This window comes from Polyodon spathula, chromosome 25, assembly GCF_017654505.1.
Source record: "Polyodon spathula isolate WHYD16114869_AA chromosome 25, ASM1765450v1, whole genome shotgun sequence".
Lineage (NCBI taxonomy): Eukaryota > Metazoa > Chordata > Actinopteri > Acipenseriformes > Polyodontidae > Polyodon > Polyodon spathula.
Genome location: NC_054558.1, coordinates 9,101,025 through 9,128,621, shown reverse-complemented (window position 1 = coordinate 9,128,621; position 27,597 = coordinate 9,101,025). Strand labels below are relative to the sequence as shown.

The following is a 27,597-nucleotide window of genomic DNA, read 5'->3' as shown; positions in this document are numbered from 1 at the left end:
ACTGCACTAGTACATGTAGAATGAAAACTCCATCATACCATATTCATTAGTTACAGGGCAGCATTTCGGCTTCTGCCTTCCCAAAAACATTTGTTTTTGTGCTTGCACGCTTACTATACTCTGTAATACACATTATAATACTACGTGCGCTCCAGGCGGCTGCAGTGTGAAGTGCAGCACCGCGGCTCCAGCTCTGCAGAGCTGTGGCATGTGAGGCGTTACGAGGTCACAGCGAGTGCTAGAACATTGTGTTCCAGTCGCAGGGCAGCCTCGGTAAAGTACAGCTTGTACATTGTGTTGCTGCGTGGCTGTGTGCCAAGCTTTGCCCTAGTTTCTGCTTTTAACTCCCTCCCCTCCCTGCAAGTCCCCGCCTCCTGTGCGAGGCGCTCAGTCAGTCAGTGGTTGCGAGCAAATGCAAGGCTAGCAAGCTCGCTGGTTTGTGCTCAAAACGTAAGTACGAGCAACTGTGAATGAAACGGTGCCTGCTGCTCCACGGCGCAGATTAGAGTACCGTACCTGGTGAACGCGGGACGCGTGCTACAAAAACAAATTAAACACACAAGAGGAACAAAAAGCAACAACAAATCAGTAAGTCTGGCAGTGGTTTTATGTTTTCTTGTGGGCGTGCTGGGGTGGTACAATTTGTATGTGTTTCTTTTTGTTTGTTTAAAAAAAAAAAAAAAAAAAAAAAAAAATCAATTTCAGGATATTTGCTTGATTTGATGATTTTTACTGTGAGTTTTTTTTTTCTTTATTAGAAGCAGTGTTTTGTGGGTTTGTCTTGACGAAATAATTTAACGTTTTCAATGAACGGGGGTCAGATGGCATTTTTGTACGAGCATCGTGTAACAGTGCCCAGTGCACTGCGGACTCTCACGTTCAAACGTATGCTGTCCGCACAACAGCGCAATTACCTTATTAGAAATCGGATGGAAAAAACATTTAAAATAAAATTAATTGTGTATGTCAATATGTGCAGCGCCGGAAGGGGGCGCACCGTCACAGCTCACTGTGCACAACAGATTACACACTGTGCTCCTGCTCCGGAGACCAGAGCCAGCTTCGAGTCCCGGAGCCGGAGCGGAGTTGTCCCGTTTTCTGAGCCGTGCTCCGGAGTCGGAGCGGAGCTGGAACTAGAGGTGCCGGAGCCGGAGCGGAGATGGAGCCAGGGTCACCCGAACACTCCAAATTCACTCAGGAGCTGCTCCACATTTTCCTGCTTTCGACATTTTACATAATGAACCTTTTTGACATATTAAGTTGAAACATTTTAATGAATACAGTAAACATCTATATACAGTAGAATGATCACACACTCCCCAAATGTAATTTCATAATTACTTTAATGTTCTGTTTACACTGGTATAATACACAAGGGGAATACAGTGTAAATAGAAAATATTTAAGTTGTTGGAAAAGCTGGCTTTCACAAAAATAGCCCTCATTGCATGGGAAATCCTTTCGGCATGAAAAAGATGCATCGCTTTACTTACTATCATCTGGATTCACGCAACTACAGTTTTCATTGTACTAACTTCTCTGACAGGCAGCACAGCGGCCTCAATGACGATTCAATTCAATATTTTAAACATGTGGTAGATTTAATCTGGAAGGAAATCTATTTAAAGGATACAATGCAATTGTGCTATAAAATAGATTCTAATCTACTAGGTGATAATTTTTGGTTTTGCCGGCGAGTCTTATATATTATATTACAATATGGACAGGGGATTTCCTGGAACTCGATTGATCGATACGGGCCTTACTCCCCGGTAAGAACGGCAATGTTGGTATCAGTCAATCAGACTGATTGACTGGATGTTAGTATCCTTTAAAAATGCAATATTCGCTTATGTATGCCTTTTTCTGCTGGAGGAAAGAAAATCTCTTCTAGATCTAGCGCACAGCCTCTGAAATATACAGCTTTCACTTTCGCTGGTACACTTTTACCTGGTAACTTAAACACTGGAATATACACAAATGCACGAACATGCACTCAAATACTATTTAAAATAATAATAATAATAATAATAATAATAATAATAATAATAAACAATTCTCGGCACATATGCTACTGATCCTGCCTCGTAATGTATATTTGCACGCATTCCCCTCTACCAGATATAGCCAATCCAATACAACATCCTCTAACCTTTTGTTGACTCGAGGGTTTAGTGATCCCCGTACTTGTTTCTGATAACCTGAGGAGGCTTGTTTTTCCACTGTTGAAGACACTTTGATTAGGCCACAGCTGTTGCATCATAACATTGTACATCAGCACCATTTCAGCACTGTGCAGTGCCAGCCTGGCTGAGCCGCAGGGAGACGCAGCTGAGGAATATTCTAAATGTGTTGCCAGCTGTTTTCAATATGTACCACGGTAAAACGCGGTGCACGCTGTGCCAGGAGAAGCTTGGTGACAAAACACTCAACCAGAAAAAGACACCTGGAAAGACATCACTCAAGAGTTTACAGCAGAATACTTCAAGAGCAAGAAAGAGAGAAAAAAACCGCAACCGCAGCTGAGATTGGTTTGGAATGCCATCTGGAAGTTCCCAAATCAGGACAGAGAAACAACCGCATGTTGACAGTGCTACACTGGACTGGATTACTCTTCACCTTCAACCATTTAGGACTGCTGAATCGCAAGCGTTCCGGTAAGAGCAGAGTTATTACTCGTCTTACTCGATTTCCTTAAAGAACACTTTGATTTTTAGAAATATATTTAGTGATATACAAACTGTAGGTTGAGATGAAATCATAGTTAATAAGTAATGTATCCACATTACTGCTTGAAGGTTACTGATTTAATAACAAAAATGATGACAAAATTAAATTGAGAATTGTTTGGATTGTACCTGCAATTTAATTATCTTTCTTGAAACACATACATAGTTGTAGTGTTACTTACACATTATGTGAGAAGTCTTAAAAGTACAAACTGTGAATTGTATTTTTGTAATAAAATATTGTGCTTTTATTAAAACCAGTAAAAGAACTGGACATAAGGCGTACTCTGCACTTAAAATCTATGAAAATGAACTTGCTCAGATGTTGCTGTATTTGTGTAAATAGTTTAATTTTACAGAAATAAAAGCACTTTATTAAAAAAAAATTAAATGCAGTGGTTTCTAGAGAACTAAAGTTTCTATAACGAATCAGTATTATTAGAACACAGTTATTTTCAAAAGATTACTGAAAGAATTTGCCAGTATACTACATTGTTCCCACTTATTATCAACTAGTTGTTCAAAAGCAATATTTCCTCGATCTCTTTTTTTTAACAGCTACATTTATTTTCAATTGTCTATTTTACTTTACAGAGACTTAAGAACCTTTTAAAATATCAGTTTTTAGGTTACTTTAAAATATATTAAAGGCAGTTAGGTTTGACAACTTGGCACTGCAAAGGTAATTAGACTGTTAAGGTGTTGAATAATGTGTTCATCATAACATTTTATTTAAAAGCTAATGGAGTTTCATTTTCTAAAATTTGCGCAGATTTTGAGCAATAACTATAATATTTTTAAACAAAGTCTAAGCATGAAATATCCTGAATCTGCATGGTCCAAGCTACCAACCCCCCTCAAGAAAGCGTTTCAGGAAAACTGTTGAGCAATACATAGACTCCGTTCACACTTGTGATTCAAGGCGGTCCTGGGCCGCTTCAGGGCCGCCTTTTCTCATATGTGAACGCTCCAAAAAAGAAATGAGCCCTGGGCCGGCCTAGATTTTGGCCGCCGTTTCAATCCGGGACCAGGGCCGGCCTTTACATATATATGAACGAGAAGCAGACTAGGCCCGGCCTTTTCATATCACATGACCAATTAGATTATCTATGACAACACTGAAGAACATGGATTTTCTATGATGTCAGAGATTTTTTTTGTTTTACATTTGGGGAGGGACAAAAAACATGCAATGATTTTTTTGTTTGTTTGTTTGATAATAACCAGATCAATACAAGTACCATATATAAACATTAACACAGGCAAATTTGCTTTAAATTTACATAAACATATGTGTCTGATAAAACTGCCTCTGGTATTCAAGCTCAGTGTTGAATGAGGCTTCGGTTTTCTTCAGCCAGTATCCACAGCTGTTCAAAAATGCCCAAAACAATACCAATCATCCCTAATCAGATCAATTTGATTGGCACTTATAATGCTGACATTTGCATATTTCCCAATTAGCATTAAAAGAGCCAATCAAATCGAGTGGAGGCACAAAGAGGGCGGAGCTCATTTGCATGCAAACTCCAGATTGATCTGGCCAGTTAAATATTTAACTAAATGTTAAATCTTGTAACTATATTTATAAATTATATCTGAATGTACACATTATAAAAAAATATTTATTTTCACATTTATAAATCTGGGGAAAAAAACAAGATTTAAGTTAAATCTGGGAAAAAAAAAACATGTTTTTTTACACCTGGCACCTCATAGTTTGAATTTGAAAATGTAAAAAGTTGTATTTTCACTGTAATATTTGTTCTATTTTAGTGCTTGTTGTTGTGATTATTAATGTTATTCTATGTTTGGTAATATTCTAAGAGATGGGGTAATGTTCAGTCTTCACTTGTGATCGTTAGGGAGTAGAGAATAATAATGACAATGATAATAATAACGAGTAAACAATAGTTTAACAATCATGTTTGTAAACAAAGACGGTATTCATGCAGGTTAAACACATATGTGTAAATGACATGTGTAATGGTATTTAATGCCGTGTCTTTCCTTAGGGGGAGCAGTAGAACTATTAGGTAGTCAGTCCTGAGTTTATCTTGTGTATGTCAGTCATTGTGTACAACCTGATAGTCATTTGCAATCTGAGTGAAGTATCCGTTAGAAAAATAAATATTTATACCTGTCAACACTAGCGAGTTGCTGTTTCCTGCATTCTGACTACCTCTGTGTATTTGAGAGAATAATGTGATTGTGTGTGTGGAGGTAAGCTCCGACCGTCACCCTGTTACACACCATAACAACAAGTCATAACAGTCAATATGTTGTTTTTATAGATAGCATAAAATTGCTTCTGTGCTGCATTGAAAAAAAAAATTAAAACATCTGCTACAAAAGGGTTAGTGTCTATCCCGATCACTCTTCCATTCTGAGTCATTATTCCATAAGAATAAAAAGAAGCAGTTTCCACATTGTAGGCCTGCTTTTCAGTCACATATGTGAACGCGCCTTAAAAACGCAAATGTGAACAGGGTTGCAGATCTAAATATGGGTCGGCCCAGTGTGAACAGGGTCATACTCAGGCATTGTAGCTGCTTTAAAGGTGGAACTCATTTCGGCATCACATGTTGCCTACGTTTGATATGTGGACCTGTACCAACAATCCAAAGCAGTTTTAGCAGTGATGTGCCACTTTGTTGACCAGAAGTGGAATTTGATTGCATTGGCCCATATTGGGGAGAACATTGCCTTCTCAGTGCAAAACGTTTTCGACTCCTATGATTTAAAGCAAGTCGTATGTGCTGTTTACTGGCAGTGGTGCCAATGTTGTACATGCTGCCAGCTTCTTAACTTGAAACACCACCTTGTTTCGCTCATACATTGCACCTCTGTCTGCAGGAGATTATTTTTCCCAGGCAAGAAAGCCAAGTGTTACCAGAGGAAATATCTGCTGTGATTGAAAGATGTCGATCATAAGCCAAAATTTTTAAAAGGTCACCTAGTGCTTGGAATGCCTATTTAAAGGTGTGCCTTTGAATAGGCATTCCAAGCAGAATGGATCTGAGACTGAGAATGGATCTGAGACTGGATCTGAACCAGTGCAGATTCCGAGAGATTGCATGACAAGATGGAACTCTGAACCAGTGCAGATTCCGAGAGACTGCATTACAAGATGGAACTCAAGCTTGCCAACGATTGAAAAGGTGATCCAATGAATGGAGCAGTTAGAAATTGCAGCCTTGAAATTGAATAGGCCAGCACTAAACATTGCTGCTGAGAAGATGCTTCTGGAAGAAGTGAGTGAGATGCTGAAGCCATTTCAGGAAGCAACCACAACTCTTTCTGGGGCAAAGTATCCTACAACATCTCTCATTGTGCCCACAGTGGCTGGAATTCGCAGAGCACTTGGGAAGATTGAAGTGAAGACTGAACCTGGATTGAAGATGAATGACTACCTTTTGAATCAGATCTCAACAAGCTTATCAAGCCTCAAGAATTACCTTCATTTTCAGATATCAACATTCCTGGATCTGCGGTCTCTTCAAGAATCAGCAAAAAGAAGCTATTCTAAAAGGTTTGTTTGCTGCATGTGAGCCTCCTGAGGGATCCCGTTCCAACCAAGAGAGCACGTCCATGTGGAAAAGCATCTACCAGCTTTCTGACAGGAGCACAGAAGATGATGACGACTTTGCAGGATCTGCATCAGTTGAAGGTGTATGCAGCTGAGAAGAGAGAGCCTTTAGACTCCAGCCCTCTGGATTACTGGAAGAATCACAGATTCCTTGCCTTTGTTAGCACAGCTGTCACGTCGTTTCTTTTGTGTGCCTGCAACACCAGTGGAAAGTGGAAGACTGTTCTCCAAAGCAGAGGATTTACTTACTGACCCAAGAACGTGGCTAAGTTCCACAAATGCTGAACAAGTAATATTTCTAAATCGAAATGTATCTTTGTGCCGGGACTCAAAATAAATTTGATTTTACAGGAATTTCCTTGGCATAACGCAAAATAAAAAAGGGGCTAAACTCAACAAAACCTGTTAAAAAAAGAGAACATCTATAATATAGGGCATGGGTTTTCAACTGGTCCTGAAGTACCCCTGTTTTTTAGTTATTTTATTGAACCCTTAATTAAACTAATAATTTCCTAATCAAGGCTTTTTATATTATTTTCAGCTCTTAAACAGTTATAACAAATAACAAGTTATAACAAAAGTTTGAAACCTAAAAGTTGTTTTTAGTTAAAGGGACAAAAGATTTGTAAAAAAAGAAACACAAACAAACAACAATAAAATCTTAAGATATGATACTATGATAGTCACGCATCGGTTTCTTTGGCTCTGGAGCCAGAGCCAAGTAAAAGCAGACATTGCTGGAGCCAGCCTGGAGCTGGAGCAAGAGGTCTTTGTCAGCTCTGGAGCTTTAGGAGCCTTTAAATGAACATGTTTGATGTCAGTTTTGCACAGAGAAAGTGTTCCATGAAAAAGCATGTTGGATTGCTGTACTAGATGCCTTGCACTTTGTAAACAGCTGAGGAAATATTACAAACAAGCAATCAAACCATAGGTCATTATAAAACAGGAACTTCTTCACCTGAGTCTTGAAACCCAGCGTAGGCAGGGCTCTACGCTAACCTTTTTTAGACACATGTGTGCCTAATTTAAAAAATATAGGCGCGCACTGAAATTTAGGGGCACAAAAAACTACAATTTTGCTCTAATGTATTGTTGAATGTCTACAATCTTTTTTTCCTTCATTTCTTGCATAACACTTGTGCAGTTCATTTCTTTTGCATCAACAAAATTCCAACAGACAGCTTTTTTTTTCCAGCTAAATGATTTTGAACTGCGTGGTAGCGTCTTTCTCAGAAGGTGCTGCTTGCTGTTTATGGTAGCAGGATGGTCTGGCTGACGTTTCTGGATGCTTGCCTCTCTGCACATTGCGTGGCGTTTTGAAGCTATGTGCTTTAATATATTCTCACGTTTGAACTTCTGGCTCCTTGTTAAAAATGCCTGCCATCGGTACCCCTGCATCCTGACAAAATGTGCAAAACATGGTTTGTCAAGTTATTGTCAAACTTAAGCCAGGGAAAATCCTTTAGCCACTGTTGGGTGAACTTGTATGTTCTTTTGCTACTTAACTGTATATACTGTATACTGTACATATGCTGTAACGAACACAGCCCTTCTCGAAGTTCACTGTTCGCTTTCATCTTCTGACATACTTTCATCGTTTATTTAATGAATTTTCTTCATCACGGTTTTCTTTTGAAACCTCTCCAATCACATGAACATTGTTTGTTATTTTTCTCATGTTGGTTTGACAAGTTTCCAAACTGTCTGGAAATGATTAGCCATCGCACTGGTAAGTCAGTGAAATTGTCAGGGATTTTTAGTTTTAATGTGTGATTAACAGTGGGCAGTGGACATCAATTAACTACATTCCCAGAGTACATTACGATCAAACTGTGAGAGTTTAGATCTGACTGTGAGGTTTTTTGTTTGTTTGTTTTATACTTCCACCTGAAAAAAAAACAAAGTAGTTTTTGTAGTCAACCTTTAGGAATTTCTAGTCGCACATGTGCACCTAAATTAAATTGTACGTTTGCACAAGCATTTCTTTTTTTGTCTCACATGCACAAACTTTAGGTCGTTAAGACGACCACCAACCATACTTTTCGGATAGTGCTCAGTCCCTACCTCATTCATTATGCAATCTCACTGTGTCAGTGCTCAGTCTCTCCCTCATTCATTATGCAATCTCACTGTGTCAGTGCTCAGTCTCTCCCTCATTCATTATGCAATCTCACTGTGTCAGTGCTCAGTGTCCACCTCATTCATTATGCAATCTCACTGTGTCAGTGCTCAGTCTCTCCCTCATTCATTGTGCAATCTCACTGTGTCAGTGCTCAGTGTCCACCTCATTCATTATGCAATCTCACTGTGTCAGTGCTCAGTGTCCACCTCATTCATTATGCAATCTCACTGTGTCAGTGCTCAGTCTCTCCCTCATTCATTATGCAATCTCACTGTGTCAGTGCTCAGTGTCCACCTCATTCATTATGCAATCTCACTGTGTCAGTGCTCAGTGTCCACCTCATTCATTATGCAATCTCACTCAGTGCTCAGTGCTCAGTGTCAGTCTCTCCCTCATTCATTATGCAATCTCACTGTGTCAGTGCTCAGTCTCTCCCTCATTCATTATGCAATCTCACTGTGTCAGTGCTCAGTGTCTCCCTCATTCATTATGCAATCTCACTGTGTCAGTGCTCAGTCCCTCCCTCATTCATTATGCAATCTCACTGTTCAGTGCTCAGTTATCCCTCATTCATTATGCAATCTCACTGTGTCAGTGCTCAGTGTCCACCTCATTCATTATGCAATCTCACTGTGTCAGTGCTCAGTGTCCACCTCATTCATTATGCAATCTCACTGTGTCAGTGCTCAGTCTCTCCCTCATTCATTATGCAATCTCACTGTGTCAGTGCTCAGTCTCTCCCTCATTCATTGTGCAATCTCACTGTATCAGTGCTCAGTTCTCCCTCATTCATTATGCAATCTCACTGTGTCAGTGCTCAGTGTGCAATCTCACTGTGTCAGTGCTCAGTCCCTCCCTCATTCATTATGCAATCTCACTGTATCAGTGCTCATTCTCCCTCATTCATTATGCAATCTCACTGTATCAGTGCTCATTCTCCCTCATTCATTATGCAATCTCACTATGTCAGTGCTCAGTGTCCCCTCATTCATTATGCAATCTCATGTCAGTGCTCAGTGTCTCCCTCATTCTGCAATCTCACTGTGTCAGTGCTCAGTGTCCACCTCATTCATTATGCAATCTCACTGTATCAGTGCTCATTCTCCCTCATTCATTATGCAATCTCACTGTGTCAGTGCTCAGTGTCCACCTCATTCATTATGCAATCTCACTGTGTCAGTGCTCAGTCTCTCCCTCATTCATTATGCAATCTCACTGTGTCAGTGCTCAGTGTCCACCTCATTCATTATGCAATCTCACTGTGTCAGTGCTCAGTCTCTCCCTCATTCATTATGCAATCTCACTGTGTCAGTGCTCAGTGTCCACCTCATTCATTATGCAATCTCACTGTGTCAGTGCTCAGTGTCCACCTCATTCATTATGCAATCTCACTGTGTCAGTGCTCAGTGTCCACCTCATTCATTATGCAATCTCACTGTGTCAGTGCTCAGTCCCTCCCTCATTCATTATGCAATCTCACTGTGTCAGTGCTCAGTGTCCACCTCATTCATTATGCAATCTCAGTGCTCAGTGCTCCCTCATTCATTATGCAATCTCACTGTGTCAGTGCTCAGTGTCCACCTCATTCATTATGCAATCTCACTGTGTCAGTGCTCAGTCTCTCCCTCATTCATTATGCAATCTCACTGTGTCAGTGCTCAGTGTCCACCTCATTCATTATGCAATCTCACTGTGTCAGTGCTCAGTCTCTCCCTCATTCATTATGCAATCTCACTGTGTCAGTGCTCAGTGTCCACCTCATTCATTATGCAATCTCACTGTGATCAGTGCTCAGTGCTCAGTGTCTCCCTCATTCATTATGCAATCTCACTGTGTCAGTGCTCAGTGTCCACCTCATTCATTATGCAATCTCACTGTATCAGTGCTCAGTGTCCACCTCATTCATTATGCAATCTCACTGTGTCAGTGCTCAGTGTCCACCTCATTCATTATGCAATCTCACTGTGTCAGTGCTCAGTGTCCACCTCATTCATTATGCAATCTCACTGTGTCAGTGCTCAGTGTCCACCTCATTCATTATGCAATCTCACTGTGTCAGTGCTCAGTGTCCACCTCATTCATTATGCAATCTCACTGTGTCAGTGCTCAGTGTCCACCTCATTCATTATGCAATCTCACTGTGTCAGTGCTCAGTGTCCACCTCATTCATTATGCAATCTCACTGTGTCAGTGCTCAGTCTCTCCCTCATTCATTATGCAATCTCACTGTGTCAGTGCTCAGTCTCTCCCTCATTCATTGTGCAATCTCACTGTATCAGTGCTCATTATCCCTCATTCATTATGCAATCTCACTATGTCAGTGCTCAGTCCCTACCTCATTCATTATGCAATCTCACTGTGTCAGTGCTCAGTGTCCACCTCATTCATTATGCAATCTCACTGTGTCAGTGCTCAGTGTCCACCTCATTCATTATGCAATCTCACTGTGTCAGTGCTCAGTCTCTCCCTCATTCATTATGCAATCTCACTGTGTCAGTGCTCAGTCCCTCCCTCATTCATTATGCAATCTCACTGTATCAGTGCTCAGTGTCCACCTCATTCATTATGCAATCTCACTGTATCAGTGCTCATTCTCCCTCATTCATTATGCAATCTCACTGTGTCAGTGCTCAGTGTCCACCTCATTCATTATGCAATCTCACTGTGTCAGTGCTCAGTGTCCACCTCATTCATTATGCAATCTCACTGTGTCAGTGCTCAGTTTCTCCCTCATTCATTATGCAATCTCACTGTGTCAGTGCTCAGTGTCCACCTCATTCATTATGCAATCTCACTGTATCAGTGCTCATTCTCCCTCATTCATTATGCAATCTCACTGTGTCAGTGCTCAGTGTCCACCTCATTCATTGTGCAATCTCACTGTGTCAGTGCTCAGTGTCCACCTCATTCTGCAATCTCACTGTATCAGTGCTCAGTGTCCACCTCATTCATTATGCAATCTCACTGTATCAGTGCTCATTCTCCCTCATTCATTATGCAATCTCACTATGTCAGTGCTCAGTCCCTACCTCATTCATTACGCAATCTCACTGTGTCAGTGCTCAGTCTCTCCCTCATTCATTATGCAATCTCACTGTATCAGTGCTCATTCCCCCTCATTCATTATGCAATCTCACTGTGTCAGTGCTCAGTCTCTCCCTCATTCATTATGCAATCTCACTGTATCAGTGCTCATTCCCCCTCATTCATTATGCAATCTCACTGTGTCAGTGCTCAGTCTCTCCCTCATTCATTATGCAATCTCACTGTGTCAGTGCTCAGTGTCCCCCTCATTCATTATGCAATCTCACTGTGTCAGTGCTCAGTCCCTCCCTCATTCATTATGCAATCTCACTGTGTCAGTGCTCAGTCTCTCCCTCATTCATTATGCAATCTCACTGTGCTCAGTGCTCACTGTATCAGTGCTCAGTCCCTGCCTCATTTATTATGCAATCTCACTGTGTCAGTGCTTAGTCTCTGCCTCATTCATTATGCAATCTCACTGTGTCAGTGCTCAGTCCCTCCCTCATTCATTATGCAATCTCACTGTATCAGTGCTCATTCTCCCTTATTTATTTCCTCCCTGTTAAAAACAACAAGCGTAACATTTCCCCAGTCATTGTTGTATGTGCTAAGTATGGTTTTGAAATTAGGCAGTGATCGAGAGTGCGTTGGCTGTCCTCCTTTAAGGGAGGACTGTAATAAATTACAATCCGCAGAGCTTTGGTGGGCAATCTGACGCCCAGAATGTGAAATGTGGCCAGCCTTCGGCAATGTGAATATAGCTGACTTGGCAGGCCCGGAGCCGGTGGGTTAGGGTGAGGTACAGCAACAATGCAGTTATTTAAAAAAAACGGATTTTCCAGTTGCAGTCACCAGCGAAAAGAACAACGTGTACATTACGGTTAATAATAACAATAATACCAAAGTGCAACCCAAAGCAGGCATTATGTCATGTTTACAATTTGGATTTAATTATTTTCATTTTTGTATCACGCTTCCAGAAATGGTTTTGTTGCATAACGACGTTATGCGTTGAAAGACAGGAGAGTGGGAAAAACAATGTTCTTATATTTATTGCCAGCAAAGTACATTTCTACCCTCTTATTTGATCTTTTTTTATTATTATTATTATTCTCTGTTTGCTGTTTCTGTTTAGCGAAAAAACAATTACACTGATATGCACCAATCGAATTAACTGATTAAGCGAAATTCTTGTTATTTCAGAAGTATAGGGTAGGCTGTCACATTTGTATTGTATTTATTTTATTATGTGTTTTCTCTTTTTTTTTTAACTGATTGTGCGTCGTTATCTTTTATAATGACACGTTATTTTACTACGACATTTCTTAGTAAAATGAAGTGTCGTGTTTTTGTACGGCTAGGCTGTGATCGCTAATGTGTGATTTTGTCGTTTTTGTAATTGTTTCGGTGTACGGATCTTGTTGTATTAGTTGTAGTGCAAGGGTGTTTGATTGTTGCACTTCAAGTAAGGTTCTTGATGATGGTCTAAACTGTATTGAAATGGTGTGTCACTTACGAGAAAGCATCTGTTTGAACCCCGGGGAACAGAGCATTTACGCGAGCAGAGTGACGGCTAACATACCAGCCCAGCTCCAGTGTGTTGTGTTAGAAGCGGGGTTGGACAAGGGCTGCAGACCGGCGTGATGCTGTATACAGACCTGTAGACAGAGGCACAGCGTTCCTTACCAGCGTCACATCAACTGGATTGCTTTGCACCGTGGTCGGTATAAAAGTCTTGGATAGGGGTTTTCAGCCTAACAGTGGCCTCTGTACTCGGATGTGCCGGTATTTCAGTGTTGCGGTAAACATTTTTCTGAACAATTCTTTTTTTTTTTTTTGCACTTTGTCGGAAAGTCGAAGCGATACTCAAACAAAACCCTCTAAAATAAGGGAATTTGGCGCGCACACATTCCTCCTTCTATCCTTCGGTACTATCAGGCACTTTAAGATTCAGTCAGTGAAAACAAAATGCATATTAGCAGGTAGATTGCCTTTCTCCCAGGAAAACAGATCCGCAATCGCGATGATCTACGATTCAGGTGTTTCCAAAGGGTAATTATTACTGAAGTAGTCCTTGTTTTTACAGGAACCGGCTGAAAATGAGCTCTTCTTGTTTTGGGGTACCATTTATTGAAAAAAAAAAAAAAAAAAAAAAATTGTAAATTGACTTCTAAACATTGGAATTGCGCATTCCTTTAAGGTTCCATGTTAACGCGTGCGCACCTTTCTCCCCATCTCCGCCAGTGCAATGGTTTAGCCGGGAGGTCCGTCCGGAGAGGGGTTTTTAATCTTAAATTTAATAAGAGACACGTACGTCGATTCTCCATATTGCTATAAATATATATATATATATATATATATATATATATATATATATATATATATATATATATATATATATATATAGAATAATTTTAAAAAAAGTTCATTTAAAACCCACATCAACTTTTTATTAAAATATATTTTTATGCTATAACTTCTATATCATATAATACGATTGCTGTAGGTGTATGTGTCTGGTATGAGATTTGTATATCTCCATCTGCTGGTGGTAGAATAATGAAGACTTTCAGGGCATGTCATGTGTGGACAGCAAAAACAGCAACATGTTTAATCTCATGGATGGTGATTTTTAAGTGAATACAATATTTATAAAAGCTTGATACTGAATCTGTATAGAATGAATAAGCTGCTGATTTACACACTCATCTGTGATAAATGCTTTACAATGCAATTTTTGTAACTTTTGTTTTTTTAATATAGACCTTCATGATATTTTATTCATAAATTCATATCCAATAGTTCGATCTCAGAGTTGGGTTCCGTTTTTCAGTTCACAGTGCATTCCCATCAGAAGGGGTCCCTGCCACACAGGCTATGCGCAATCCCAGCACTGATGGGAATTCACCAGTATTATAACGCGTATTTCCACTGACGCTGGTGTTAGTACAGAGAATATTTATAGAATTGACTGCCTTATGAAGCAACGCAGCTGTTACTTGATGCAGGACAAGGGGAACGACAAAACATCTATCCTCTGGCTGTTTGAAAAGACCCTGCTGCTGCATAATATCCACAGAAATCATTACTGTTTTCATACATCAGTACCGCGTGGCTTCATGTAAATGAGTACACATACAATAATACTTATTTTCCTGACAGCAACTACTCTGCTTGCTCCTTTAATAACAGCAAAGGTGGTAGAATTGCCCATATACCTGCTGCAACACGAGCGCACAGCGGCACACAATACCAGTTCCCATGGAGAACGCGAGGGTAATATGCTTTTTAGCGCAGACCAAAAATGTCGCTAGATTTTTACGGAAAAAAAGTCTCCTTAAACATGACCGGTTAACGAGGGGATAACAAGCCAAACTGTCGGCATTGTGTCAGTCGTCTGTATTGTGAAAACCCGCGCTATTTATTTTCCTTTAAATAGTCGGAATGTGGGAAGGAGTGTTTTGAGTATCGCTAATATTCTTTAAACGCTCCTTATGAAGACATTTTGGTACCGACACGTTAGAGTGTAGAGGCCAGCATGCGGTATGTTATTAGGTGGCAATGTAAAACGACTTGTATTGTAAACAAGTATGGACAATGTGAACAGAAATAGGGTCAGATCTGAATGATGCGCTGCGATAGAGACTTTTAAGGTTACAAGAAGAGGCATGAACTGTAATAAACATTTTTGCTGGGTTTTGGGGCATTTATGCAGTGTTGGTATTAAATAATTAAACGCAGTTCTCAATTTAGTTTTGTGTCCCCTTTCCTGGTATACTTGCAACAGTAGGTAGTTATATCACCGATTTCTGTTATTGATCAGGAGTCATAATAATAATAATAATAATAATAATAATAATAATAATAATAATAATAATAATAATAATAATAATAATAATAATAATAATAATATTGCCAATGACGATAAGGGTTTATTTATATATTTATTTATTTTATCAGTACATAATAGTTTAGGCAAGCCTAGTATTTCGCAATGGAGAGGAGCGGACCTCATCGCTAGTGTGGGGCACATTTGTAAATATAAACGTATTATTCTACTGCTGTCTTCCTATGGGAAACTACCGTTATCATTTCGCAATCTCTTCAATGAAGCTTTTGACATTAGGCGGGCTTATTAGCGGCGTGTATGTATATCTGACAGCAACAAAAGCCAATAAGCGACCACTAAGAAATCGAGCCCACAATCAAGGTAGCTTGAAAACACGGGGACCCCTCCCTCTATGATCTCTGATAGGTTGATGTAGTGAATGACATTGCACTTCCAGCTTTAGAAAATAAAGTCGTGTAAGAAAAATACTATAAAAACCGCTGAAGAAGACAGGCTGAAAACGCGCTTGGTGGTGGTATGGATTTTTGTTTTATCATTATTGTATACACTGTAAAGCTACAACGTTTATAGAAGTGTTATTATTTGTATTCAGTTTTACACGTGTGCCCTTAAGCTGTTGAGGAACACAGTCCTCCTCTCTACTACATGGATTGTGCAACGGCTTTGTTTTTCAGAATGGTAAAGAAGGACGAATTGCCTGCCGTGTGCGCCCTGTTGCGCGATTACTGTACACGCTTGGTATTTGAGTTAGTGCCCAAACATTAACGTTGTATGCGCGGGATATTTATTCAGAATAGCATGTTGTTAATAGTTATTGAGAAAATCAAGCGTTACGAGACCCACTTAAATTACTGAGTTGGAGCCCAAGTAAGATTTACATTTAATAAGTTGCTGGCGGGTTGAAAATGCAGTGTCATCATGTTTATTATTGGAAACATCTGATCAAATCTAGCCACTATAGTATGAGTAAAACGTGCAACATAAAAAAGAAGGCAAAATACAATTCTTCCAATTAGAATGAATAAACCAAAAGATTCTGTGCCTTAAAACACTAGTACGGGTTTGGTTACCCTCGTCTGTTTCTATAGCTTTGCAGTTATAAAGTTAAAATTATACTGGGACACTCACTTCAAAGAGTACTCCCTTTATAAAAGTATAGAAAGTAATTAACCAGAAGTCCATTATGGAAGCACACTAAGTAATTGTAGTGTACAGATACCCGACTGAGATGACTCATCTGTGCTCTGCATGTAGTCTTTAGTGGCCGTTACGTAAATAATGTATAGGTTGCAAGTCGATATCCACTCCACAAGCTTTTTATAGTATATCTCATGCAAACCTGGCCTCTTCCTAGAAGCCTGGGTCATACAGCATCACAAAGGACCGGATGAGGCCACAAAGCAGTGTGGCTGAGTGGGCACCTCTCCAGGGAAGCAGAGGCTGGCGTGGGTCACGTACATTGCAAGAATCCCCGCTGGGTTCTTTGTGCACCCAGCATGCCAGCAATGTAGTAACCTGCGCTGTGCTCTCCTGAGATCAGCAGTCCTGAGTGTGCTAGAGAGGAATGCGTATGGTTTCCACTCTCTCTCGGCTGCACTGGGCTTGTCCGATTGCAGGAGGAGGAGAAGCTGGGAGCTGGATTTTAAAAGCTGCTGTGCTAGAGGAAGGCCCAGTGGATGGCAGTTCATCACAGGGCAGACTGGAGTCAGTGCCTGGGCTGTTTTCTTACTCCTCAAACAGCATGACACAAGGCGCAAAAGTGTATTTCCAAGAAGCATCCTATATATAGCTCCTGCGTGTGGTGGAGACTTGTAGGGGGTTATTCAGGGTAAAGGTGATTGGCTCCTAAAATAGCAACACATCAGAAGATCAGAGACGAGTTAAAAAACAGGATCGTGGTGAAGACAACCGTGCTCTTCTCCATGATCGTTTTCACGTTGTTAATTCCAATTCCAGTTCTGCTGGGGTGATGCTAGTAACTGTTCTGCTGTAGTGGTGGTGGTGTTCTGTTTGCGGTTTGATTGATTCACTGAATACGTGTTCATTTGCAGGTATTTACGGGGAATGCTAGCACTGATTGGACAATGTCAACTGACCAAGCTGTGAAGATGAACGCCCAGCCTTCCAACAGCATGATCCCAGAGTGGGGAGTGGACCTCTCTCCCAAGCAGGACAAAGGCGTGTGCAAGGTAGTGGAGCTCTCTGCCACTCCACAGGGCAGGGTGCTGCGAGACGTGAGCTGTGTCAGGGTGCCTGTTAGCAAACAGGGCTCAGAATCCAAACTGGGCTGGGTCTTCATGGAAGGCCTTCAGGTTTTTTTACTTGGCTTCTGGCACCTGTCTATGTTTGAATGTCATAACCACTGGCTCCCCCTTGTGGAAAAACAAAAACAAAATACTGCCCTTATAAAAGTTCACTGATAAAATAGTCAGTGAAATACTGCACAAGCAAGCAATACAATCACAGAGAAGTATGGAAAAATCTAAAAGCTCTGCTGAGGCATGTGAGTTCATAGTGTAAGCATGGGAAAAGCATGATGTAACTGTAATGCTAGCGTTCATGTTCACCATGGTAAACTGTAATGGTGTGGATTGTGTACAGTCTAATAGTAATGTTGAGAATATGGGCTGGCGTTGGAGGGGAACACCTATTCAGCAGGGTATAAAGTGGTGTGGAATAGAAAAAATAAAGACAAACTGTGCAAAAGCATTTGGTTCCTGGCAGGCAGCCTGTTTGCCTCTGGGCAAATTGCCATTGTCCTTAAAACACACAGAGAACAGTGATTGCTTATTTTGCTGAATTGTAAGCCAGGCCTGTATTTTAAAAGGACTCAGAATAGGGATTTGTTTCAGTAAATTGCAGTGACGCCACTGATTCTGTGACTATAGGATCAGTTCAATCATAATCTGGGATGTTAAAGAATAAGGAGAGTCTAGCGTTCCACATCCAAACGTGTTTCTACAACTGTTTCAGTAACGGACCTCGTATTTTCATTGTTAACATCCTGACAACCTTTTACACTGAGAACTTCAAAGTTTGTTTCAAAGCTGTTTTCAAAATGTCCGCTCTAGTGCACTGCTAGGGTAAGGATTAGTGCCCATGTTGTCCAACAGGTAACACAGCACTAACGATCCAGGATGTGGTCCGGAACAGAAAAGCCACACATCATACATTAGCATTATCTTTGTGTCACCCAGCTTCTCAGCGTGTTATTTTGCTAATTGATGGGTATGTAGAGTGAGCTGTGGAATATTTCTCATGAAAATAAGTAATATTGGACTGAATTTAAAATGGCTTGTTATTGAAATCACACTGCTGTTGTTAGTTTTGGTAAGGTATGCATTGAGCACTGTGGTTATGCCATGAATATCAAGTGAGATAAACGTAGCTTGTGTTTGCGTTTGTGTGCTGGTGCAGCTGATAATAAGGCCCGGAGATGAAGCTGAGTACCCCATGATTGGAGACCAGGTCTGGGTCCACTACACCGGGAAACTGCTGAGCGGGGAGAAGTTCGACTCGAGCCGGGATCGCAACAAGCCTTTCACCTTCAACCTTGGCAGGGGTAAGCAGAGGCAGTTATCCGAGGAACGCACACAGTACACATGGCATGTTTGCACAGTAAATTCTGCATGCAAAACTCACAGTGGCATGGAGAGCACGGTCTCTTTCGCCGGGCTCCCCTGTGCCCGGTGCTCACCACGCCTCTGTGCTCCTCAGGGCAGGTGATCAAGGCATGGGATATCGGGGTCGCCAGCATGAAGAAAGGGGAGGTGTGCCAGCTGATGTGCCATTCGGAGTACGCCTACGGAGTGTCCGGGGGCCCCCCCAATATCCCCCCCAAATCCACCTTGATCTTCGAGGTAGGGGCATGGCGTCTGTGAAGAGCGAATTCCACATGTGCAAAACTAATTCACTGCCCTCTGTGTTAGACATATGTTAGCAGTGGAATAATAATAATAATAATAATAATAATAAGAAGAAGAAGAAGAAGAAGAAGAAGAAGAAGAAGAAGAAGAAATGATGTAGGAGAAATCCAATACATCCTGTTATCCTGTGCAAGGAACACAGCAGTCTTCAGTTTCTGTGGTTTATGTAAAGGATAACACACGACAGGGTGAGGGTTAACTATCTGCTATATATTAGACAGTAATCACTGCTGTATATACTGTATGTAAGTGATAACACACGACAGGGTGAGGGTTGTGTTGCATTAACATAGGGCTATGGTTTAGCTGGAGGCACGAAGCGAAGCTGAGAATCAACAAACACATCAACAAAGCTGTATATTAATACAACACAGTCCACAAGCCCTGGAGTGTGTTATAAAACAGACACAATGATACATAGAAAAAACAAACTTCTTTATCCCAGCCGGGATCAAAATAATTAATTATAGCCTTTTCCAGCTACTTACCTCAAATGCCTGAAGCTAGTTAAAACAAGAGTACATGCAGCCGAGAACGTGCTAGACCCGGGGGAAGGGCGAAATTTAGTTGCAGGCTTTGCAGTGCGCTAAGGCCACAGCGGGGGATAACTAGCTGAAACTGCTAAAATAACATTAAAACACAGCTAAAAACCTAGAGTCTGTAAATATATATATACTGCTTTTAATGAAAATGAGCAAGAAAAACAAGTAATAAGGCCTTGCTTCATAAAAAACTAACTGTCAAACTAAATTAACACGGCACCCCTACACACGTTAAACAAATGATTAATTATGAATACCTGTACAGGAGCAATATTCAAGACATGCACAAACTTATTTAACAGAATGGTGAAGCAACTCGCCAGAACGGGAAACACCCAATTGCTCACTGATGTGTCTGAGTCAGGGTTTTTTTCAGGAGCTCGAGCAATTTCGAACTTTATGTAGCAAGAGAAGCAGCATCGCGTTTCTGCATTTGTATAAATGCCATTTAGTAGCGATGAGGTGCCCTTGTGGAAGTCAGAATACACAAAGAGGCAGTGTTAAGTGATGACGGTTCGGGAAAGACTGAATAAACCAGTCAGTGTGCTTCAAGAGACTCTCACGATGACAGGTCACTTGAAAAGACTGAATAAACCATTTTAATTTAAGTTTGATGATAATGAGTTATCAGGTTACTAAACAGTACTGTATCAGTCGTGAACGAATCGCTATCGGTGCCAAAAAGGTGTTCTTTTAAGCAAAGTTCCTGTTCCTTTAGACAGAGCATTTCCAATGGGAAAAATCTGTTTCACCACAAGGGTGTTCTCTTAGCCGAAGTGTTCTCTTGGGAGGTGTTCCTATGTGCAGAGACTTGAGTTAACCGTGCACCAGACTGCTTTAAAACGAGCCTCTTCTTTTGTTCCCAGGTTGAGTTGTTGAACTTCAAGGGAGAAGAGCTGACCGAAGACGGGGGTGTTATTAGAAGAATAAAGCAGAAGGGGGAGGGTTTTTCAAACCCCAATGAAGGGGCCATTGTGGAAGGTAAGCCTCCCCTATTTAGCATGGTGGTAGCTCTCTCTGTCACCCACCTCCTGAAGAGTGGAACGATCCATTCCTCTTGGTTTTATTGCCATTTGAAAATTCTGTTTTGAGATAAAGCCCCCTGGTTTTCAAAGGGGAGGGGGGGGGGGGGGGGGGGGGGTGCATGACAGCAGATAAAAACATGTTGAATAGGCCTGTAGAGGATTAGGCCTCTACATTGCTGCTGTGTTATAAGTGCACTCTACTGCAGGGAAGCATTTGCATTGTGTTCTCTGTACCATTTGCATTGCGTGTTCTCTATCATTTGCATTGTGTGTTCTCTTTCATTTGCATTGTATGTTCTCTGTATCATTAGCATTGTGTTTTGTCTGTATCATTTGCATTGCATGTTCTTTATCATTTGCATTGTGTGTTCTCTGTATCATTTGCATTGTATGTTCTCTGTATCATTTGCGTTGTGTGTTCTCTGTATCATTTGCATGTCCTGTTCTATGTACACAGTTTATCATCTTCCATTTCCTCATCACGTATCTGAGTAAATTCAGAACACTCCGCTGCAGAGGTCAGTAATGGAATACAGACTGTGTCAATGGAAAACAAATGCCCTGTGCAATGAATAAATCAATTCCAATTCCTTTTTTAAATCAGTTGTAATTGTGTAATTACACGTGTTGTTGACAAGTCGTGACCAGCTGTATAGATGTTTGCTTAATAAAGCCTACGATGTAAAAGGAATTGAAATTGGTTAAAAAGGAATTGGAAATGGAATTGAAATTGAAACAAAGGAATTGACCCCGACCCTCGTTGAGCAACTTGTTTTTCAGCAACGTTTTCATGCCGTGCAAACATCAAGCAGTGTGTGTGTGTGTGTGTGTGTGTGTGTGTGTGTGTGTGTGTGTGTGTGTGTGTGTGTGTGTGTGTTTGTTTTTTCCCCGCAGTTCATCTGGAGGGGCGCAGCGGGGGGCGTGTGTTCGACTCGCGGGACGTCCAGTTTGTGGTGGGCGAGGGGGAGGACCACAGCATCCCCCTGGGAGTCGACAGAACCATGGAGAAGATGCAGAAGGGAGAATGCTGTCTGATCTACCTCAAACCACAGTCAGTGCCCCCCTCCCAGCACTGGACTGGGGCTGCAGAGAGGAAACACCAAACACCTAGTTTGTGTTATTAGAAGTGATTAGAGGCAATGCTTCCTCCAAAACACTTTAAAAAGGAATCCTTGCAGATGTTGGAAATGCTGTTCTGGCTGCCTATAGCTGCCCGACACTCCTTTGCAATTGTTCTGTTTGGTGTTTTCCTGTTGTCCAGTCTCAGACATTCGGCATGCAAACCAATACCCTGCTGTCCGAGAAGCGATGCTGATGTATTGATGGCAGTTTTGTTCCTGTGTTTCTTTGTAGATATGGGTTTGCGGAAGAGGGAAAGCCAGAATTCCACATTGAGCCAAACGCAGAGCTCGTCTACCAAATAACGCTGAAGGATTTTGAAAAGGTAGGAAACCGTTTGAGTGCTTAATACACCAGTTGTTTGAATTTTTGAAACCATGAAGAACACAGAAATGAGCTTATAATAAAATATAAGTCCCAGTGCACTTTGTATGTGATTTGAGGGTTTCAAATCACACATGAACTACCTTGTACAACTGTACCACTGGAAAGCTTGGCAGTGTTTTTACTTCTCAACCCATCATGGGTCATAGAAGGCCTTTCCTTCCCTATCTTCTCCAGCTGGGATAGGAGAGTGTCATGCAGGTGCAGCCCCTGCCTCACCTGTTGTCTTTGTCTTGGTTTGTGCAGGCCAAGGAATCGTGGGAGATGAGCATAGAGGAGAAGCTGGAGCAGGCTGTGGAGGTGAAGCAGAAAGGCACGCAGTATTTCAAGGTTGGACAGAATTTTATCTCTGTGTGTTAATGCCTACACAGACATAAACAAAGGAGATAGCTGCTTCTGCATCCAGCGCTCAAAGAATATCACTGACATTTGCAAAGATTTTTGAGATGTTATAGTAATAAAATAATGACTTGGGTCGCATTATTGAGGAATTTGGTGATAAAACAAGTGATCAAGAGAGGATTTATCAGTATGCACGTCTGTAAAGAGGTATGTGAAAGATACAGTGAACAAGGGGTGGGGCTTGGCTGGGGATGCAATACTGCTGTCCTTTTGCCATGCACTGCCTTTTAAACCTGTTTTACTTTGGAAAAAATATATTTTAAACAGCGCGTGTAAAATAAACAGCATGTGTGAAAATAAATTGGACCTGATACGCCGGACAAACGCTGAATAAATGGACTGATAAGGCTTAATACATGCATTCAGATTCTACTGAGTTATAAGATGCAGGGCAAAGTTGCATCAGTGTTTGCTGCATGTGGCCACTAGATGTCACTAGATGGCATTTTGAAGGCAGCAGTCCGCTCGTCTGGGCTGTGCTGTTTAGCAGGATGGCTGGTGTTTCGGGCCCCAGCACTGTGCTCTACCAGGGCAGCAGGAGCGCTCCTCCAGCTGCGCTGTGTGTATGCACTCTCACATTGTCACGCTTTTGTAAAGCCAGCCTCAGCCATATCGATGTTTGCCTGCTGTCACGAGAGAGATTGGATGATGGAGCTGTTGTTTAAAAGTTCACTGGAACAGTACGCTCAGTCCCGGCAACACTAAGCAGTGAGCTGGAAGACACTGTGTCCTCTCTGCTTTAATTGAATATGTACCCTGTGTGGAAATGACATGGCGTACTGAAATTCCTGGAAAGAGTCTATCCTTGGAGAGCGATGATAGTGCACCCTAACTGAATGGGAGGGGCTTGAGAAAACAGATTCTTCTCAGGACTGACCTGCAGACCTGCTGGCTGTTTTCACAGAGCGGTCAGTCGGTTTAGAAACAAAGAAGCACTCCTGTTCGTTGTTTCGTATTTAAAACCTGATTGGTGAATTGTTATTTTGCATGACATTGAAATGTTAGGGAGAGGGCATATTCTGAGTAATATAGCTTCAAATGTGTTCATGTGCTCCTCTCATCTGACTGCTGTCCTGATCTAATGAAGAAGCACTGTCAGAGGCATTGCACAGCAGTTTGAGCCATCCCAGGTTTTACTGTGAGCTTAATTATTAATACAGTCACACCTTTATTAGAGTAAGGAGCAGAAATCTCCAGTGTGAACAGATCAATCCTGGAGCTGTGTTTTCAATTCTGCAGGGGCCTGTCTATGCTAACCCTGCCCCGTCTCCTTATCAATCCTGGAGCAGTGTTTTCAGTTCTGCAGGGGCCTGTCTGTACTAACCCTGTCCCGTGTCGCTCCTTGCTGGCAGGCAGGACGCTATGTGCAGGCGATGATCCAGTACCAGAAGATCGTGGCATGGCTAGAGATGGAGTGTGGGCTGGCGGAGGAGAAGCAGAGAGTCGTGCACGACCTGATCATGATGACGCAGCTCAACCTGGCAATGTGCCACCTGCGGCTGCGGGAGTACACACATGCCGTGGAGAGCTGCGATAAGGTGCTCCGCAGCCTTGCTGCCTCCTTTCAGTGCTCTGTGATTACAGGACAGAATTCGCATCGAATGTTCACACATCAGATCTGGACAACATGGTGTGTAATAGTGATCACATCTGAGATTCTGTTCCAACTGACCGCACCATGTGCCGGACAACATGGTGTGTAATAGTGCTTGTTTTTCATGTGGCTGCTTTGTCTATCAAATCAACAACAAAAAAGAGAGGAAAGATACAAGTGATCATAGAGAAAATAACTTTTGATATTTCAGGCGTGTTTATAATAATAATAATAGTCATATAGCAATGCAGATTTTCAGAAAGCAGCTCTGAGCCCAGCCCGTGTCTCCCCTCTAGGTGATTGAGCTGGACAACTCCAATGAGAAGGCTCTGTACCGGCGGGGCGAGGCGCGGCTGCTGAAGAACGAGTTCAGCCTGGCGCTGCGGGACTTCGGGAGGGTGCTGGAGGTGAACCCCAAGAACCGAGCTGCGCGAACGCAGATCAGCGTCTGCCAGCGCAAGATCCGCGAGCACCACGAGATGGACAAGAGGATTTATGCAAACATGTTCCAGAAGTTCGCAGAGCGCGACGCCAAGGTCAGCACACACACACACACGCACACACGCACACACGCACACATGCACACGCACACGCACACACACACACACACACACACACACACACACACACACACACACACACACACACCAGGGGAAATAAAGCACGCTATTCAGGGGACGTGCACAGCTTTCACTGTGAAAGGAAATGCTAGTTTGTTTTTTGAAAGCAGAGAATCCGACATTACTCTGTTGTCTATCTCCCGGTGTAACTAATTCCTTTTGAGTGTGCTGGGATTCTTAGTTTAAAAGTGCCTGTACACTGGAGTTTAATGAAATATATTGAGTACAAAATATGAAATTATTTTCTACTTACTGTAATTACACCTTAAGAGATAAAAAGAATAACTAAAGGTCTTCAGTGCCCCCCGGTGGTCATGCTGGCTCACTGCACGGTGTTTTTCTCTCAGTCTGTACACTTCATCCTGGAAGAAAAGAAATGGGCTTGGCTAAAGAAAGAGTGTTTTCTCCAGCCCTAGATTCTGAAGCGTGATGCTACAGCTGTAGATCTGCCTGTATGGATTTGTTTAGAATTGACACTTGGTTATGAGTGTGTTGTTTTAATATCTGTTCATGAAATAATGCTTGCTGTCATCCATACCTCACACACACACGCGCTCAATCAGAGTTTAATAGTAAATCAGGCAGCCTCACTGTACTGAGGAGGGCATGCAGCAGGTAAAGGAGGATGTGTTTCCAGTGTGGCACAGAGACGTGCCCCTTACCGTGTCTCGTGGGTTTTACAGGTGAGGAAAACGAAACTTCCCAGAGATGACACTACCAAAGAGGAGAGGAACAACCCACCTGCCAAGCACCGGCGGAGAAGCAGAGAGCACCTGTGAGACTGGCAGAGAGGACAGTATCCCAGGTCCACTCGCGAGGGTGAAAGGGGGTGCTGCAGACACAAGCGCATACACCCCCTTTGAAACCTCACAGCAGCAACAGCATTCCCAAATACAGACTCGCTTCATCAGCCCCAGAGAGCTCAGAAGCTCCTTCTATTCTTAATACTATTGTTAATGATAATGTTGTTGTTGTTAGGTAAAGCATTTCAAGTTATTTACTACGACTGCTGAAAAAAAAAAACAATAACAAAAAAAAAAAACGGTCCAGACTTTTTTTTTTTATATATTCTAATTCCAATATCCAGAAAGACACTTGAGCAGAATGAAGACGGGGGTGTGCCATAGAGTCGCCTGCTGTTTTCCGTAATAAAGCATCACACAGTCCGGGAGAGAAGCCTCTCATAACCACACGAGGGCAGAGAGGGACTCGTATCCAGTTTAAGTCTCAAATGCGATTCTGCCCCAGGGGGGCAGCCTGCATGGTTAAACGTGAGACCTGGCAAGAAAAAACAAGAACACTTTCACTGAGGCTGCCTCTCCCACACAGTGGGGCAGCGACCGAGCTGGGACTCCAAACCACTGCTCCAGCGCCCAGCCCTCCACCCACACCATTAGACTATACACAACTTCTCATGGATGAGACGCGCCAGACAGCACAGCACAGAAGAGACTGGCACACCTGGGAATCTTCAGAGCACCTTGACTGAATGTTTGGCTGTTTCATTATTATTATTATTATTATTATTATTATTATTATTATTATTATTATTATTATAACTCATTCCAAAAGAGTACAACAATTATCACCTCCAGGTAGCAAAAAAAACCAAGTGCTTCAGAAACAGCACTTGAGTGTTAGTGCTCACTTGAGTTTTTAATGTTTTAAGGTTTTTTGATTCAATGTAAATAACATAAATGCTGCACAGATTAAGTGTGAACTTCAGTTAGTCACTCACTAGAGGGCGCCAGTGGGAAATTACTATTACCAGTACTGTATTAGGAACTGCATTAAAAACATGAATAAAATAAGTTTAGGGGTGGGTGTATTAGCTTATTTGTACTGTAACCATCCCCTTCTCATTCATTTCTAGGCAATTTAAATTGCTGCTAGCTGCACAGTGTTCTGTAAACAACACCGTGCAATACAACCGAACAAAAAGGGGTTTTGCAATAGATTTCAGCGCATCCTGTATTAACAGATACAAGCGCACAGTGTAAATGAGATGCTTTGAAGCAGTTCCTTATGCTCCTCCCCTCCCATTAATGAATTAATTCACAGGTGCAGAGATCCTAACTCAGCAGTGGCATTGCAAATGAATTTCAAGTCACACTATAGACTTTGCAGGCGTCTCACCCGGGCGGCATGCAGGGCAGGGCGCCTCACCCAGGCAGCATGCAGGGCAGGGCTCTACAGGTCAATGTGGCTTAAATATCTGGGCTGCAGGGAGGTTGCAATTCAAATTCAATTCAAACTCTCTTACAAAGTGGTAAAGGCCAGTCAGGTCAGTGATTTAATCCCCCTTATTATTTTAACCGGAGGTGCAGTTCTTCAGGTTTGAACACAAACAACAGTAAATGCACATGTTCTTTTTGGAGAAGATGCAAAATGCCAAGAAATGATCCAGCAGAGGAGTGGAGACGCTTGTCAGAATGTAGTGTCCAGTGTTCAGACAGCTGGCCCGGATGAGTGAAGGCGCTTCTCAGAATGTAGTGTCCAGCATTCAGACAGCTGTCCCGGGAGCCTGATTTACAAGACCGGTTCCTGTCAACAGCTTAACTGTTTTAATGGTTTATTTGTTACCAGATGTTTTTTTGTTTGTTTGTTTGTTTTTTAATTTTCTTGCTTTATTCCATTGTTGTGTTGATTATTAAAAGATACGTTTGGTTGA

General features: G+C 41.9%; 1 protein-coding gene across 2 annotated transcripts; it reads left to right on the top strand.

The window, feature by feature from the left end:
- Positions 1-367: 367 nt before the first annotated feature.
- On the top strand, positions 368-27,597 carry LOC121299754 (peptidyl-prolyl cis-trans isomerase FKBP5-like). 2 transcript variants are annotated; one of them, XM_041227765.1, is made up of 11 exons: positions 368-588; positions 17,366-17,503; positions 18,732-18,876; positions 19,032-19,174; positions 20,649-20,763; positions 21,702-21,858; positions 22,161-22,251; positions 22,557-22,640; positions 24,065-24,250; positions 24,603-24,842; positions 25,610-27,597. In XM_041227765.1, exons 2-11 carry the CDS (start codon positions 17,399-17,401, stop codon positions 25,703-25,705), a joined length of 1,362 nt encoding a protein of 453 aa, XP_041083699.1. In that variant the 5' UTR covers positions 368-588; positions 17,366-17,398; the 3' UTR covers positions 25,706-27,597. The 2 variants fall into 2 exon arrangements, with proteins under 2 accessions (XP_041083699.1, XP_041083700.1); XM_041227766.1 differs by lacking the exon at positions 368-588 and adding an exon at positions 2,041-2,657.

Coding starts and splice junctions, on each gene's coding strand:
- LOC121299754 (XM_041227765.1), top strand. CDS start 17,399: ATGTCAACTGACCAAGCTGTGAAGATGAACGCCCAGCCTTCCAACAGC. Junction 19,175..20,648: donor AATCCACCTTGATCTTCGAG/GTAGGGGCATGG, acceptor TTTTGTTCCCAG/GTTGAGTTGTTGAACTTCAA. Junction 22,252..22,556: donor CGCTGAAGGATTTTGAAAAG/GTAGGAAACCGT, acceptor TGGTTTGTGCAG/GCCAAGGAATCGTGGGAGAT.